This window comes from Apis florea, unplaced genomic scaffold, assembly GCF_048593485.1.
Source record: "Apis florea isolate Af1SG1 unplaced genomic scaffold, ASM4859348v1 contig_37_pilon, whole genome shotgun sequence".
NCBI lineage: Eukaryota > Metazoa > Arthropoda > Insecta > Hymenoptera > Apidae > Apis > Apis florea.
In genome coordinates, this window is record NW_028256861.1 from 1482109 (window position 1) to 1499818 (window position 17710).

The 17710-nt window shown below is 22.6% G+C and overlaps 4 protein-coding genes across 6 annotated transcripts in view; 1 reads left to right on the forward strand and 3 right to left on the reverse strand.

The window, feature by feature from the left end:
- Positions 1 to 4877, reverse strand: part of eIF5B (eukaryotic translation initiation factor 5B) — a 32070-nt gene extending 27193 nt beyond the window's left edge. Inside the window, exons 1-11 of one of the 2 annotated variants that reach the window (XM_086916049.1) lie at positions 4611 to 4877; positions 3422 to 3750; positions 3134 to 3332; positions 2685 to 3020; positions 2405 to 2605; positions 1877 to 2328; positions 1561 to 1778; positions 1134 to 1336; positions 773 to 1038; positions 535 to 616; positions 264 to 445 (exon numbers count right to left, since the gene is read on the reverse strand). In XM_086916049.1, coding sequence (XP_086772175.1) covers positions 264 to 445; positions 535 to 616; positions 773 to 1038; positions 1134 to 1336; positions 1561 to 1778; positions 1877 to 2328; positions 2405 to 2605; positions 2685 to 3020; positions 3134 to 3332; positions 3422 to 3750; positions 4611 to 4644 — 2502 coding nt within the window. In that variant the 5' untranslated portion in view covers positions 4645 to 4877. Of the gene's footprint in view, positions 1 to 263; positions 446 to 534; positions 617 to 772; positions 1039 to 1133; positions 1337 to 1560; positions 1779 to 1876; positions 2329 to 2404; positions 2606 to 2684; positions 3043 to 3133; positions 3333 to 3421; positions 3751 to 4610 lie in introns of those variants that run through there. The other variant, XM_086916050.1, reaches the window with a different exon arrangement.
- Positions 4878 to 5061: 184 nt separating this feature from the next.
- On the forward strand, positions 5062 to 6972 carry RpL27A (ribosomal protein L27A). Its single transcript, XM_003691156.4, has 6 exons — positions 5062 to 5356; positions 5768 to 5831; positions 5948 to 6045; positions 6235 to 6384; positions 6530 to 6666; positions 6891 to 6972. The coding sequence occupies exons 1-5, from the start codon at positions 5354 to 5356 to the stop codon at positions 6656 to 6658; spliced, it is 444 nt and encodes a 147-aa protein (XP_003691204.1). The 5' UTR covers positions 5062 to 5353; the 3' UTR covers positions 6659 to 6666; positions 6891 to 6972.
- Positions 6973 to 7282: 310 nt separating this feature from the next.
- On the reverse strand, positions 7283 to 8827 carry Sf3a2 (splicing factor 3A subunit 2). Its single transcript, XM_003691155.4, has 2 exons — positions 7745 to 8827; positions 7283 to 7655 (listed from the first exon to the last, which is right to left on the reverse strand). The coding sequence occupies exons 1-2, from the start codon at positions 8288 to 8290 to the stop codon at positions 7377 to 7379; spliced, it is 825 nt and encodes a 274-aa protein (XP_003691203.1). The 5' UTR covers positions 8291 to 8827; the 3' UTR covers positions 7283 to 7376.
- A 631-nt stretch (positions 8828 to 9458) lies between these two features.
- On the reverse strand, positions 9459 to 17708 carry LOC100870606 (uncharacterized). Of its 2 annotated transcripts, none has more exons than XM_086916052.1 (12): positions 17374 to 17708; positions 16589 to 16823; positions 16289 to 16520; positions 15904 to 16217; positions 15718 to 15835; positions 15274 to 15583; positions 15012 to 15192; positions 14807 to 14936; positions 10284 to 14729; positions 10024 to 10194; positions 9864 to 9959; positions 9459 to 9795 (listed from the first exon to the last, which is right to left on the reverse strand). In XM_086916052.1, exons 1-12 carry the CDS (start codon positions 17525 to 17527, stop codon positions 9754 to 9756), a joined length of 6429 nt encoding a protein of 2142 aa, XP_086772178.1. In that variant the 5' UTR covers positions 17528 to 17708; the 3' UTR covers positions 9459 to 9753. The 2 variants fall into 2 exon arrangements, with proteins under 2 accessions (XP_086772178.1, XP_086772179.1); XM_086916053.1 differs by having other exon boundaries at positions 15718 to 15857; positions 17374 to 17649.
- Between the last annotated feature and the right edge of the window lie 2 nt (positions 17709 to 17710).

The following is a 17710-nucleotide window of genomic DNA, read 5'->3' on the forward strand; positions in this document are numbered from 1 at the left end:
AATCTATTGAAAAATTATCAAACGAATAGATGCGTAGAATATCGTAATTATATAAATTTATAAAACAAATTTTTAACGCGTTATAAGTTTTTTTCTTTTTTATTTTTTAAATTTTAATAATCGTATTAAAATTTAAAAATTTGTGAATACGATTTAATTTGTTTAATATTTGTTATATATTTTTGTTTCATTATTTTATATTCTTAATATTCTTAAATGATCTATAATAAAATAATATTGGATAAACAATAAATAAAACTCACCGGAATCTTACTGCTTTTGAGAAAGTCCAATAACGCTTCAAGAGCACCCAATGTTGATGCTTGCACATAAACACCACGTTCTGCAAGCCGAATATTACCGAGAGCACTAGACAACTCTTTTGCAATTTCTTCTTTCAAAACTTCTACTTCATCTGGTTTTTCAGCCACTTGGAGATTCAATCCTATTTATAAAATATCAAATCATGTTTTATTTCTTCATATTATAAATATAATAATATCTGTATGCATATCAATATAATAAATTATTTACCTGCAATAGCTTTCTCTAAATCTTTTGCAGCAATTTTTACTCCTTGTGCGGCTTTTACTTCACGATGTTCAATATACGCATTCTATAATTCATCAAAAAAAAAAAAATAAATAAATAAATAAATAAACAAATAAAAATAAAAAATCAATATCATAGAATTATTTTTATGCTAAGAATAATACAAAAAATAAATTCAATCGATATTATATTCATTGCAGAGAAAATTTCGAATATTTACTTTGACTCTCAATTCTTTAAGCGGTTGTGGCATAAGTAACGAACGAATTTGAGTTACTATAGGACCATCGGTACCCGCTACTATCATTGTTTCGCCTTCTTTCAACATTCCATTGACTAGAATACAGTCTATTGTAGTTCCAAGACCTGGCAATGCTTTCACTTCTAAAACCGTTGCTTGAAGCTCTTCACTATACATAAGTCTTTTAGCTAATGGACCTTGACAGGCATCAACTATTAATGATAGCAAATTACCCATACCTTCACCTATATAAAAAATAGTAAATAATATTTTATTACTGTAAATTAAAATTTTTCATATTATATATTATTAAAAAAATTAATACAATATATTGATTTACCTGTGATAGCACTAGTTGGTACAAGAGAAACATAGCTTCTAGGATCCGGATTTTCATAAAACAATGCAGCATTCAAACCTTGTTCCGCAAATTGTACAATAACATCCTTGGAACGTTTTTCAAATTCACGCTGTGTATTAATAGCTTGACTTTTTACAATATCTTGAATATCTTTTCGATTCATAGTTTGCCAATCATACAATCTGTAAAAATTATATTTATCTTATAAAAATTATTATAAGATATATATTTTTTATTATTATTATATATTTTATCTTTATATATATATATATATATATATATATATATATATATATATATATATATATATATATATATATATATATATATATATATATATATATATATATATATATATATATTTAATTTATATATATTCTCATAGAATTGATTTTATATATTATACCTGTCAATCTTGTTTAAAGCTACAATGAAAGGACATTTCTTCGTCTTCAGTAAATTAATACTTTCGATGGTTTGTGGCTCTAAACCATGCATAATATCAACGACTAATATCGCTATATCACACAATGAAGATCCTCGATTTCTTAAATTACTAAAAGATTCGTGTCCTGGAGTATCTATTATCAAAAGTCCAGGTATTCTGAATTTCTTTTCGTCGAACTAAACAAAAATTATTACTTTTTATTAAACTTTCATTTATTATTTTTTACCTTTTATCCTGTATATAATATATAAAACAATTGTAAAAAATAACGTACTCCTTTCACATGTTTCGTTGACTCTCGAATAGCATCGATAGGTACATTTGTGGCGCCAATTTGCTGAGTTATACCACCTGCTTCACCATCTTGTACATTCGTTCTTCTTAATTTGTCAAGAATTTTTGTTTTTCCAGTATCTACATGACCTAGAACACATACTACGGCAGCTCTAAGATTATCTAACGATCTTTTTTTTTCTGCTTCTATTCTTCGAAGTTGTATTCGTTCTCTAACTCGCTCCTTTTTCCTTGCTGCATCTGATACTTTATCCTCTAATCCACTATCATCTTCACTTTCCTCAGTCTCTGATTCACTTCCACTCTCACTTTCTGATTCACTTTCTGAAGATTCTTTTCTAGTTTCTTCAATTTGAGATTGCTTTTCTTTTTCAAACGAAAGAATTGTTTGCTGAATTTTTTCAGGAGTTTTTGACACATCATCTAATTTGTCTATAAAATTATCTTTCATTAAAAATATATTTCATTATATACATTTGGAAATATATTTATAATTATATCTTAATACCTTCATCTTGTTCATCTTCACTAGTTTCAGCATCCCATGAATCTTTAACATCATCTTCCTTTTCTTCAGATTCTTTTGATTGTTGATCTATTATTTCTACTTCAACTGTATCTGTCTCTGGTACATTTTCTTCTATCTTTTCATCATCTTTTTCATCGACGCTCACTTGTTGTTTTACTTTGTTTGGTCTTATACGAGTTCCTGAAAAAATGCACATATATTTAAATTTCTTGTTAAATTATTTTTTATAAAAGATTTATAATTTATATATTATAATTACCAGGCCTAGTTTTCTTTTCTCCTGCACCTGGTAAATCTACTAAACCTTGAGCTTTAAGTGCATTAATCATAGCCTGTGCTCTAGCTCTATCTTGTTTTTGTTTTGTTGTTAAAAGTTTCCCTTCTGCTTTTAATCTTTCTTTTCTTTGCTTTTCCTTAAGCTTTTTTCTTTCTTTCCTTTCCTGTTCAAGTCTCAATTGCTCTAATCGAGCTTGTTCCCGCAATTCTTCTTGTCGTAATCTTTCTTCCTCTTCTCGTTTCAATCTTTCTTCTTCTTCTTTTAATTTCTTTAAAGCTTCTTGCATTGCAGCTATAGTCTTCTTTCCAGGACCTTTGCCTATTGCACATATCTAATTATACTAAATGTAGACACAAATTAATGTTATATCCTAACAAATATAATTTGTATTAATTTGCTACTTTAAAAAGGACTATGAAATTATTTGTTACCTTTTTCTTTTGTTTCTTCTTTTCCACCTTTCTTTTTTTTCTTTTTGCTCTCTTCATTTTCACTAGGTACAGAAACATCTACTTCGCTGATATCCTTCAATTCTGCTGTTTTTGTTTCTGGTACCTTTATTTCTGATTCTTTCTTCATTTCTTTTTCTGCAGGTTTTTCTTCTTTATTTTCTCCCTTTTTATTCATTTCCTATCAAAAAAATATAATTTAAATATAACAATATAATAAAATAATATAATATTTAATATAAATATACAATAATAATTTAAGTCACATACTGCTTTCTTTTGGGCAAGTTTTTTTTGTTTTTCTCTTTCTTTCTTTTCTTTCTTCTTTTGTGCTGCAGTTTTTACAGTACCAACTTCCATCTCATCATCAATATCATTTTCTTCAAGAAGTATACCAGTTTTCAACTCTTCTTTAATATCAATAATTTCACTTTTCTCTTTTTTCTTATCTTTTTTTCCTTTCTTCTTTTTATCCTCATCTTCAGGTTTTTGTTCAATTGGTTCATCTTTGACTTCTTTTTTATTGCCAGAATATTCCAATTCCAATTCGGCCAAAACTTTTTCGATATCTTCGTCACTATCATTACGCTTTCTTCTGGCTATTTAGAATATAAAATATAGAAATATATTTTAATTTCATTACAACTTCAAATTATAACTTAATATAATAAAATTCCTTGTCATAAGAAAAGTCTTTATTATTCTTTATAAAATATAATTTTAAATATATTACAAAAGTTAATAAATTGATTAAACTATTATATGATATATATATATATTTTTTTATATGATACATAATATGATTAAATAAAAAATATTAAAATAAACTTTTATTATAAAATAAATATATTAATAAATATAATAAATTAATAAATATATTATATAATTAAATATTGTAATGAAAAGATAAGAAATGTATAGCAATATTGATAAAAGTACGTGACACTTTATGATAGACACTTGTAGCTTTCACTATCTAATTTATAATTAATTAACTTTCACCTTATACAGTTATTTATTATTACATTTTCTAAATGTTTTTAACGTAATATATTAATATCATTTATAATGAATTTATATTCTAAAACAAAATATCGTAAAATTTAATATCAATTTTAAATTATGAAATATGCATCATAATGCTTTAAAATTATAATCATTTTCATAAATCACTTCGTAAAAATTTAAAGTTTCTATGAGTATAGAAAAAAGCAAACAAGATAAACTTTAATTTATCAAATTATAAATATTATAAAAAAACTAAAAATATATTATTATCCTTTCCGTATGTAACTCAAGAACAGTTAAATAGAGGTTAAGTGAAAGCAGACGACATTTATCATAAGAAAAAAATGTTAAAAGTTTAATTAAAAAATAACCTTATATATATATTTGAAATATTATTATTTTGTTTTTATTTAATGATACATATTTATAAATTTTATAGCTATTTTTTTACCTTTCTTGCCTTTCTTCGGTTGAGATTCCTGCATCTTGATCTACTTTTAAGATTTTCTTTATGTACGTTCAGTTTTTTAACAGTTTTTTTATCGTTTCAATAATAAAATTTCTTTTGAATAGTTCAATTTTCACTTTTAAATATGCGTAATTTCGAGATAATTACAACAAATAAATCTTAGGAAATCTACAAACCCTCATATATCCTTTATTCCGGTCTGCACAACTAATATGTGCACAACTAAACCATATATCATTACTTTCTTATAAGATGCACATTACACAAAGATTAAAGTCAATTTCATACATATAACTAATAATTTATGAAAATAATTATTAATAAGTAAATATTCATTTCGTATTTTTTTTTAATTTTTATTTATTAAAATATATAATTTTTGAAAATACATTATTAATGTAAATATAAAATAACATGAAAAATAAAATAAAATGTAGTTTACATGAAATTTTCAATAACCAATCACATTGTTTTATTATTTTTACATTTATCTTATTATTTATGTTTTAAAATAAATTATTTATTGTATTTATAATTAACAATTTAATCTAATAAAAATTAAACTTTAAGTTTTATATATAAATTATATTAATAATAATGTTTTTGTTATTTTTTTTAATAGTTATTTTATGCTCAAATGCTAGTCAAATACATATACGCCATCTATGTAGTATCTAATAATTTCGATAAAAAACGAATGTCTCTTTCTTCACATCTCGGCTAAAATGGTAAGTTGGTTATAAATATAATCTAAAATACTCGAAAACATCTTCATATAAATAAAATAATAAAAGTTATAGTTTTATTAAAAATTTATTAAATATGGTTTTATAATTATTATTTTTTTTTAAATATTTTATTAAATAGTAATAGTAATATTGTTAATATGAAAGATTGATGTTAACGTTCGAACATAACCTTCATGATAAAACAGATTAAAATGTTTTGAGATTGAATCAATAATTTAATAGTGATTTTAATATATTTTTTTTTAAATAATTCATTAAATAATTATAAATATTCTAATATATATATCATGTTAATATTCGGATATAATTATAATATCTTTATAACAAAATAAAATCTTTTAGGTTCGAATAAATAATAATTTTATAATATAATTTTTTTTTCTTATTTAGTCTACACATAAAAAAAAGACCAGGAAGCTTCGTGGTCATGTAAGTCATGGTCATGGACGTATAGGTATGTTACAATATACATGTTCATTATAAAATTAAATTTTAAAATTTTATTTTAAAATTAATTAAAAATTATATAAAATTATTAAAATTAAATAATAAAACAATATCTTATTTAAGGTAAACATAGAAAACATCCCGGTGGACGAGGTAATGCTGGTGGTTTACATCATCATCGTATCAACTTTGACAAGTACCATCCTGGTTATTTTGGAAAGGTAAATATTTTTATTTTGTATTTTTATTATATTTATCATGTCAAATATTAAGTGATGATATTAAACTTTATTTTTCACCGGCGAACTGAAATACTTTGATTGCATTTAATATTCTGACATATTGCATCAATATTAAATTTGTTTTTAATTAAAAATGATTATTAGTAAATTTTTAATTTATATTTATAGCTTGGTATGAGGAATTATCACTTAAGACGTAATACAAAATGGTGTCCTACTTTAAATTTGGATAAATTATGGACATTAGTTTCTGAACAAACTAGGCTTAAATATAAAGATTCAGAAAATAAAGTTCCAGTAATTGATCTTGTTAAAGCAGTAAGTTTAAAATCATTATTATTTCATTATTTATTTCATATATATATATAAATATATACTTATATTAAATAAAAATAAAAATTATATGCTCTGAAATTATTTATTATATTACATTTACATTTTTATCATAAATTTAATTTTGTAGGGATATTATAAACTTTTAGGAAAAGGTCGACTTCCTAAACAACCAGTTATTGTTAAAGCCAAATTTTTCAGTAAACTTGCAGAAGATAAAATTAAAGCTGTTGGTGGAGTTTGTGTTCTTTCTGCTTAAATATGCAGGTAAATTATATCATAATGAAACTTTTAATATTTATTCGTATATTTTTATAATTTTATGAATTATAATTAAAATATTTAGTGATGATAATATGAACGGGCGGTCGAAAAAGTGCGTACAACACTTAACACTATGTTGATTGTTCTTTTTAACTGATAATGAAACTAATCTAATTTAATGATATTAAGGATTTTTTTTAAATTAATAAAGATTTTTTTATTTTTAGGAGCTGAAGTTTTGATTGATGTGGTCACTATGTATTCCAATAAATTTATATTCTTAATAAAATTTAATAACGAAAAAAGAAAGATCTTACAACATTATTTAATTTTTTTTTTTTATTTCACATTGAACGTAATTTTCACAAAATTCTTATATTTAAAATTTAAATAGATATTTACAGTTTAGTTGATAATAGTAATAATAGTAGTAGTAGTGATGAATATGTAGTAATAGTTTGATGCAAATGAATGGATTTTATTGCATCTTTTAAGATTGCTTTCACAAATATCAACTATTTGGGATTAGGCTCTATTCATATTCAATATTGAGCTAGTAAAAATTACTAAAAATAATAAATGAATTAGGTACAATGGAGAACTGCAATCTGTTTTTACATTTTTTTATATACAAAAAAATAATATATTTATTTATTTAAAAAAGATTTAATATTCATTGGTATTTTTATTTTATTTTATTAATGAGCAAAAGATTATGCTATATGAGGAGGTGGTGGAGGTATTTGCATGCCTGTTGCTAAAAGAGCTGGTGGTGGTGGTACTGGATTAAACATAGGTGGTCTTGGTGGCGGTGGAACTGGTACCATAGGTGGTCCTAATCCAGGTCTTATTAAAGGAACTGGAGGAGGTGGTACTTTGCCAACTGAAGGTTTTTCATTTTTAAATGCAAATTGTAAAAAAAATTGTTTTGTATCTTTATTCCAGTGTGTCCAAAATTTGCCTTCTGCCTTTTCAACTTCTCTACTAGGAACCTAAAATATTATTTTTATAATAATATAAAACATATAAAACAATGAATAATTTTCTGTTAGTTTATATTTATATTATAAAATAAACTTACTTTGAAAGCTATAGTTTCATAAGGCTCTGCAGCAAATAATAAATATTGCCACTTACGATCTGGTGGTTCAACTCTTTGTTCATATGCTGACATAAATCTATGTCTTGGAATAACATTATCTGCAACTTCTGGATAATCAACTTGAAATAATAAACTTTGTTGTCCTGATTCTGGATCTCGTTGTTTGGTTACTCTGTAACCAGGTCTTCCAATTTTTACAAATTTTTTGGGTTCTACACGAGGTTTTTCGGGTGCAAGTGTTTGAGGTGCTTCCTTTGCTTCCTTAGCAGCTCTTCTAGCTAAATTTGCTTGATGCTTTTTACCCTGTGTGTGAGCTAAATAACTACCTTCGTTATTGTGAAGAGTTAAACACAATTTACATTCATATGATCCTAAATGATTTTTCATAAAATATGGATCTTTGTTAAGATCGATAGTTTCCAATGCAAGTTGTCGTAAACGTTCTCTTCTATCCCGGTTACTTTCTGACCACGATGCAACACCTCCACCACCAGTTTTGCCTCCTGGTCGATTTTGAAAATCCATTTTCAATTTTTATTTATGTTATTTTACTTATTTATGTTTAATATATATAAATAGTCACGATTATAAACAGCACAAAATCTTGACTGGATAGTTTACTACTGGATAGTAGTACATTAACCTTACTTATAATATATCGAAGCTGTTGGAACGTCAGGGTAGGCAATATAAAGAACGTAATTAAATTAGAGAAAAATAGTTTTTCTTATCCTTTCTTTGTTCTTGCTTTCAAATAAAAATTTTTAATATTTAATATTTTTTATATATATTTTAATTAAGCAATTTACAGAACTTTATTAATTTTAAATGATTTCATTATCTGATTTTATTATATAATGATAACTTTAATGGAATTGTTTTGTTATAATAAATATTATATATAATTTAAATATAAACATAGAATATAATAATTAATTAACAGCATATTTTATACATATATTAATATTTATATAATAATCATATTTTACGGAATCACAGATTGTATTTTACTAATGTTAATGTTGGTAGAGAGATAATATACATATATATATAACTATCTTTATCTTTATATCGTCATAATATACATAAAAATTAATTTTGTTCTTATTTACATTATATTTATGAAAATACAAAAATATAATACCTGAGAAATATAAATATATTGATATTGTTAATATTTACACTATTTTAGTGAAAAGGAATAAACGTAATACTTCAGTAGTATTATGAGTAATAGTCTTCTAATGTTTAACAATATTGTAGACTGTAATTTCTGGAAGACTTTTTTTAACTATTGCATACGTTTTTTTTAAAATTTGACGATCTTTCATTAATATATTAGCTGGAACATTTTCTTTCATTTCATTCTGTAGAAAACATTAAATATATATGTCATTTCAACAAAGACTTCTAAGTTTTTAAGAAATAAAGGAAAAAAAAAATAGACTATGAAAATTGAACATACTAATAAACAATACATATCTGAAAATAAAATTAAATTTCAACATATAGAACAATATATAGAAATATTTTATGAATGATATATAAATATTTCATTTTAAAATATGAAATTATTTTTTTCATGTTTAAGTAAATATTTTACGTTAAATAATATTTTAATTTTAATTTTAAAAAAATAGATATTCATTACTTTTTTATCATTTTTCAAACATCACTTCATTGCATATAAAAATAAATAAATTGTAGAAATTATATTTGCTTAAGCACTATCAAAAAGAAAGTAAATCTTGATAGTTCAATTTTAAGCAATTTTAAGCAAAACATATTTGAAGAAATGTTTCATGTTTTTTCCAAATCAAATTGTTTGTTGAATTATATAACAGAAATATATCAATTAGATTCTTCTTTCAAAAATTCAATATATATTGAACATGATGCAGTCTGTGCTTCTTGCAATTCTCTTATTTTATTTTCTAAATTTTTATTTGTTGGCATTGTGCATAGCATACACCTTTTATTAATTTACATTAATATTTTTCTTTTTCTAGTTTTCTTATTTTTATATGATTCTGCAAAGATGTTATTATATATAAAATTATTTTTATATAAAAGCCTATGCTCCTTCCAATTCTCTTACTTTATCTTCTAAATTTTTTATTTGTCGGCATCGTGCACGGCATATATCTTTTATTAATTCTTTTTCTTTTTCTAATTTTCTTATTTTTATATGATTCTGCAAGGATGTAAAATGATTTTTATGTAAAATTATTATATTATTATTTTATATTCTTATTTACCTCAATTATTTCGTTATTCATAGTAAAAAGTTGCGGCGTATTATTAAATATTGTTTGACATGCTTGATCTCTTTTATTAATGCGCCATCGTCTACATATGTCACATTCCCATGTATTAATATCATATAGAGTCCTTTGAAGTTTTCTAACTTCAGAATTAAGTTCAGTATTCTATAAAAATATTTTATTATTAATTTTAATTATATATATAATTTGATCAATTATATTTTTTAAGATTAGAAAAATGATATTATACATACCTTTTTGCGAAACATAAGTAAAAGTTCTTCTAATTCTTTACATTTTTGTTGATAAGGAAAATTTTCACTTTGAATTTGAATTTCTAATGCTGCAATTTGTCCATTTTTTGATACCAATTGTAATTCTAACTCTTGAATTTTTTTTCTTAATATTTGACACGTTTCTTCATTTTCAATAGAATCAATATCAATCATTACATTTTCTAATTGTCTTCTTTGATTAAATATCTCATTTCTGCTACGTTTTCTTCTATTATTTTCAAAGGCAGGACTAGTAGATCTTGAACTGTTATTACTGTTGGTTTTTATTTCCAGTTCATTTTGATAATCATTATATTTCATTTGTAATTCCAAATTCTTTTTCAAAGTATAAAGAGTTTTCTCATTGTATAATTTTGTATCTTCTATCTGTTTTATATTAGTTTCTATTTTTATTTTAAATGTCTCAAGTTGACATGTGAGATTTTTATTTTCTTCTTCTAAAATCTTTAATTTTTTCTCTAATTCATTTATCAATTTAGTTTTAGTTTGCTGGATATATACTTCATCTTTCAAATTTGATCTTTCCATATAGCGTTCACATAAAATAGTATTACATTCTATTAATTGATTATCAAATTGTTTTTTTTTAATAATAAAATCTTTTATTTGATTCATATATTCGTTAATTTCTTTTTCTTTTTGTATTAATAATAATTTTTTACCTTCTAATTCTAATGCAATTTTATTTTTTTCTTGAAGAAGTACATCATATTTACTATCTTCTTGAGATAAATATAAAGTAGTTTGTTTGATTTTACATAATGATAAAGCTTTTTTTATTTCTACATTTTCTTGAGAGAGCAATTCATATTGATTTTTTAAATTAACTAATTCTTTAAAAGTTTTGTTTTTACTTTCTTGTAATTCAATTATACGATTACTTGCTCCCTCCAAGTTATTTTGTAATCTTTTATTCATATCTTTTAATTCTTCCATTTCTGTTTCAGCTTTTATTTTACTTGTACTATTTCTAATTTTTCTTTCTAATTTTGCATTTACTAGTTGTAATTCTTCATATTTTTCTTTTAAATTATCTAATTCACCTATTAAAGTAATATTTTTGCTATTCAATTCATTTAATTGTTTATTTAATCCAATATTTTTTATTTCTTCTGAATTTAATTTATCTTCAATTATTTCAATTTTTTTTCTTTTTTCCATTTCCAATTTTTCTATTTCTTCTTTGTATCGTTCTATACTTTCTTTTCTTTCTTTACTTTGTTTTTCTAGCATTTCATAATCTGGTATCATATTTTCAAGTTTAGTTTTATATTCAGATAATAAATCACATTTATTTTTTAAAAGAACTGTAATATTTTCAATTTGGATTGCTTTTTGTTCTACTTCATGAGTTAATTCATTATAAGCTTCTGTGAGTTGTTCAAAATCAAGAGACATTTTTTGCATAGATTGATTACTTATTTTGACTTCAGAGGAATTTATTTCTATAATATTTTTTAATTGTTTCTCATTAGCTTCAAGTCCTTCAATATTATTTTTCAATTCTATATTTTTTGTTTTATAAATTTCTATAGAAGAAATTAATTCTTCTATTTTTTTTTTATATTGCTCTTCTTCAAATTTTATTTTAGATTGAAGTTCAATTTCTTTATGTTTAAAAGCTTCTTGTACTTCTTTTTCTCGTTTTTGTGCAACGATATCTGCTTCTCCTTTTTGTTGGATATTTACTTTGCATCGTTTGTCAAATTCGCTTTGCAAATTACTAAAATCAATTTCTATTACTTCTATTTTTTCTTTAAGTATTTCTTTTTCATAATTATTTTCTTTTAGAAGATATTCTAATTGATAAATTTTATCTTGTTGTTCTGTACATAAACGCTCCGTTTTTGTTAAATCGGAATGCAATTTTTCATTTTCATTTTCTAATTCTTTAGACCATAATATTACGCGCTTCTCAGCATCTGCACTTTGTTGTCTTTTATCATCTAATTCTTGTTTTTCTTTTTCAAATAATTCTCTCATTTCTTTAATTACTTCTTCTTCTTTTAACATAAGTGTTTGTAAAAAAATGATGAAAATTTCGTTTGCAGTTTTATTTGAAAAGTTCAAAGAATGTATTTTACATTTAAGTGATGTTAATTCTCTAATCATACATTCTTTGACAGTATCTAACTCTTTTTGTAATCTCTTTGTATTAATTTCAGATTCTTTAATTATTGAATTATCTTTGGAATTGATTAATTGTATTTCAAGTACTTTAAGTTTTTCTTTATATGTTTCTTTTTCATTTTCATTTTCTTGTAAAAAATTTTCCAATTTAAAAATTTTTTTCTCAAATTCTTTATGTAGATTTTCTTCTTTCTCTAGATCTATTTTAAGTTTTTCTATATTTGATTCTAATTCCTTAATCCATAATGTTGCACGTTTTTCTATTTCTATATTATTTTGTTTTTCTTGTTTTAATCTATCATATTGCTGTTTTAATAATTTTAATTCTTCTTTATAATTACATTCAATTTTTTCAATTGAAGTAATTAATTCATTTCTTTGATTAGTTATTGAATCTAATTCTTTTTTTAATGATGATACTAAATCATTTAATTCATTGATTGTTATATTCAATTTAGTAATAAGAATATCTTTATTTCTTTGATCCATTTTGAGATCTTCTAATTCTACTTCTAATGTTAATTTTTCAGTTTGCATTAATTTCTCTTTCATAAAAAATTGTTCAATTTCTTTATTCATATTTGATAATTCAGTTTCAAAAATTTGAGCTTTCTCTGTAGCTGTAATCATTGATATTTCTTTATCTGATATTTCTTGTTGTAATTTTTCATTAATGCTTTTTAGTATATTGATTTTTTCTAAAAAGCTTTCTCTCTCTGTTCTAAATTCCTTTTTCAATTCACCTATATCCTCTTTCACTTGATCAACATGATTTTGTAGTTCATCAAGTTTTTTTTTATTTTTGAATACACATTTCTTCAATTTACAACCATCGTCTATATTTTTTGAATCACCTATATCATGAAGTTTTTCAAGTTCGTCGCACTTTTCTTCGTATAAAACCCATAATTCATCATGGTTATCTTTTAAAACCTGTAATTCATTATTTAAATGAAGAATTTCTTCTTCTACAGAACTTACATTCATTCCACCTACACAACTTGTATTTAAAGATATATCGGCTAAAGTTAAATTTAAATCTTGATTAGCTTTACGTTTTAATGCATCAGCTTCTGCACATTTACGATCAAATTTTTTCTGTAGATTTTCCAACTTGCAATTTAAAATTTTTTCTTTAATTTTATGAGTTGTACGATTTTCATTTACAGTTTTTAAATATATGCATTGACTACAAGATGACAATTTTAAATCACTTAATTTTTTATTTAAATGAGATAAATGCATATTCTCATTTTGTAACTTTGTAACTTTATTTTTCAATAATTCATTATTTTCTTCCTGTAATGTTTTCTCTATAATTTGATTTTTTTCTTTTGAATTATCAAGTTCTATACATAAATGCATATTATTGTTTACCTTTTCATTACATGAATAATCAAGATCATTTATAGTTTTCAATAAATTATTAGAAAACTTAGTATTTTCATCAGTTAACATTGTTATTTTTATTTTTAATTCTGCAATTTCAGCTTTTAAAATATTGTTTTCTAATCTTAATTGATCTATGTCATTTTCATCAGAATTCGCATTTTTCATCAAATAAATTTTACTTTCCAAGATATTGCACTGTTCTTTTAATGTTTCATTTTCCTCAATTTTATTTATTAAGTCAGTAGAAAATTCATTGTTTTCCATTATTAAACATTTATTCTTTTCTGTAAGTAATGCAACTTCATCCTTGTAAATACAATCATGATTATATAACAATGATTTACTTTCTTTAATATTTTCAAGTTCCTTATTTCTTTCATCAATAATAGCTGATAATTCAATATTTTCTATTTTTAGAGTATCAATTTTGTTCTGATATTTAATAATTAATTGTTCATCATTGTCTTCTTCTTCTGTTTTTGAACGAAAATTTTTTAATTGATTATTCAACATTTCTATATCAGTTTCTAAATTAATCTTTTCATCTGTAATTTTCGAAATACGTCCATAAAGTTCATCAATTGTTTTTTGAAAATTTAATTCAGCTTGTTCTGAACGTTCTTTTTCAGCAGATAATTTATTTAACATTTCCATATTTTCATTTGTCAATAAATAAATAGTTTTTTGTAATTCTTTTATATCCAATTTAAGGCTTTGAAAATCATTCTTTATTTCGTCTGTTTTTTGAACTTTTAATTTTGAATCTTCTGATAATTTACTCTTTTCTTTTTGTAATTCTATTATTAAATTTGGAGAACATTCAATAATTTCGTCATTTTTAAAATCAGTATTAATAATCTGTTTTTTTACTTGTTTTACATTCTTGAAAAAATATTTCAATATTGAATAAATATAAAATATATTAAGAAGATATATAAATGTAAATCAATTATACTTACATGTTTACAATCTTCACACATCAATTGTTTTTCTAAAGTTGTAAATTCTCGAAGTTCATTAAGATCTGTTGTTAAATCTAGAATATATTTTCGTAAAACACTTTTTGGTGTAGAAGGAGATATTTCATTGCTATTGTAAACAAGAGAAAAGTATTAAGCTACAATAATTAATATAAATATTATTTATTAACAAATGACTATATACCTAGAGGTTTGTATAGAAGAATCTTGTTTTTCTGGTTTTAAAAAAAAATCATCAATTTTAGATTTTATATTAGATTCATTATTTATATATTCATTTTCAATACTATCAGTTTCTTTGATTTCATAATCTGCTTCACGATCAAGTAATTCTAATTCAAAATCTGTAAAAGCTGTATGAAACACTAAAAATATAAAAACAATTTAAATTTTTAATAAAAAAAAATAATATGAAAAATAAATTGTATGTAATGTAATAAATTTACTTTGATCTACAATATCAACTGATTGCATGTTTTTTTTATATGTTTTTTCAGGTGATATCTCATTTATTGTTGGTAAGCAATTTTGAATATGTAATATAGGTAAATATTGTTTAATCATTCCAGAATTACACCAAATTTGTCTTTTTCTAGACTTATATTTAATTGGTTTTTCATAATTTTTTGTGCATCCAGAAATAATTTGATTCTTTAATAATTTTATACGTTCTTCTAACAAATAATCAATCTGATATTTCTGTTGCAATTTATTATATTCTATTTCTTCTATAGATGAATTTTCATTTCTTATTTGCTAATGAAATAATTTCAATACATAATAGAGAAATTTTAATATAATATAATAATTATCATAAAAATATGTTTAATTATAATTATCATAAAAATTTATCTTATCATAAAAATAAAATCACAATTTTTTATACAAACCTCTAATTCTGTTTGAAGTTTTTTTAATTGTTTTGTATAACGTATTAAAAGTGATGCATTAGATGTAATTTCATTTTTTTGTGGCTTAGTTTTGATATTTTTTGCTTGAGTTGCAAACCTAAATATTAAGAAAATATATTCTAATATATAAAACTTTGAATAATACTGTAAAAATAGCATACTAACGATAGAGTGCAATATGTTTCCTCTAGAGCAACAGGTATTATTGTACATATCATAGCTATTAAAGCATTGCCACTTAATGATGATTGAAGTAATTCTGTTAATTTACTATGATAATCAACATGTTTCTGGAAATTTTGTGACTTATTTATTTGTGTAATTATCGATTCTAGAGTAAAAAGAGATATATCTCTTTGATATTCTTCAACATCACTTGTACAATAACCTTTCTCAAAACCAGCAAGATCTATTAAACTTAATTGTGATACTTGTATAATATTTTTTGGATCATCATCAATTTCTTGACTTTCAATTATCTAAAAAAATGAAAATTTTTTGTATTGAATTCTAAAAAAATATTGCAATAATATACTCTATGTAATCTTACAATTTTAAATATGCTATGACTATATATATGTTTACTTCTATTCTTTTCTTGAATTTTTTTATTTTTAATTCCTTCTTTCATTATAGATAACATGTAATCTGCAGAATTTGTAATTTCTTCTTTACATTTAATAATTATTTGTCCACTATCATCTTTATATAATTTTAAATCAACTTGATTTTTATTTAATAAATCATTTATCTTTTCATTACAAATTTCTAAATAAGATACTCTGAAAAAAATACAATCTATTATAACTTTTTTAAAATGATTTAAAATATATATAATCTTTTTACAAACCTTAATATAAATACACGATTAATGATATTTGAAATAGCATTAAATATGTATTCAATACTAAGTGGTATTATCCCTGGATCTTCTGAAGTACCTATCATTGTATATGTTTTACCAGAATTAATCTGACCATAACAAAATACTGCTCCATTAAAACCATTCATGACATCATCAACAATAGGTTTTATAATATTATCAAATACATTACAATTTTTTGTATTCATATCAAAATTATAATCTGTAAATAATAATATAAAATATAATATATAAAATATATAGATATTCAAAATTGAAAATTATTTTCTTTTATTATTTATTTAGTATTTATTATTATTATATTATTTATGTAGTAGCTGGTTCTTTAAATAAATTAAATAAATATAATTGATTTATTTATATAATTTAAGATTGTTAATATTTAATCATTAATGTTATTACTAAATAATTTATTTTTAAATTTTGAATAAAATAAAATCAAAGGTTATTAATAATACAATGTATTTTATATGTTTATTATTCTGTTTTCTATTTAAATACAAATAAATAATGACAATTATACAGTATAAATGTTTAATAATATAATATATTGACAAGTATATATGTAATGAATAATTATTTAATAATTATAAAATCTTTGTATTTCGATTAATTCTTACTTATAAATCAATAATATGTCACTTAATTAAAAAAAATAAGTAGGTTATATTTTATTATAATTTCATTATAAAATACTTTATTTTTCTGAATTTAAAAATAAAAATTGAGACAACATTAGACCTGGCACATACCAAAATGAAATCCATTATCCTCCAATTTTTTTGTCTCTTGATTTAATGAAACAATTGAATTTTCTTTTACAATCCATTGTATTGATAAATTTTCATCTTGTTCCTGTTCAATCAACGGTCTCAATTTTACTGCCACTTTAACATCGCTTGACATTTTTCCTTAATAAGACTATAACATTAATATGTTCAACGAAGTAGCAAATTTTGATATATGACCACTTCGTTCTTAATTTTTCTAATCTTTTCGGCTTTATTACATACCGCTTCACAGATTGCAACTGCCATTTGAAATGACGACAGCTTCAATACATATTTAAATTTAAATTTTCAAAAGTCC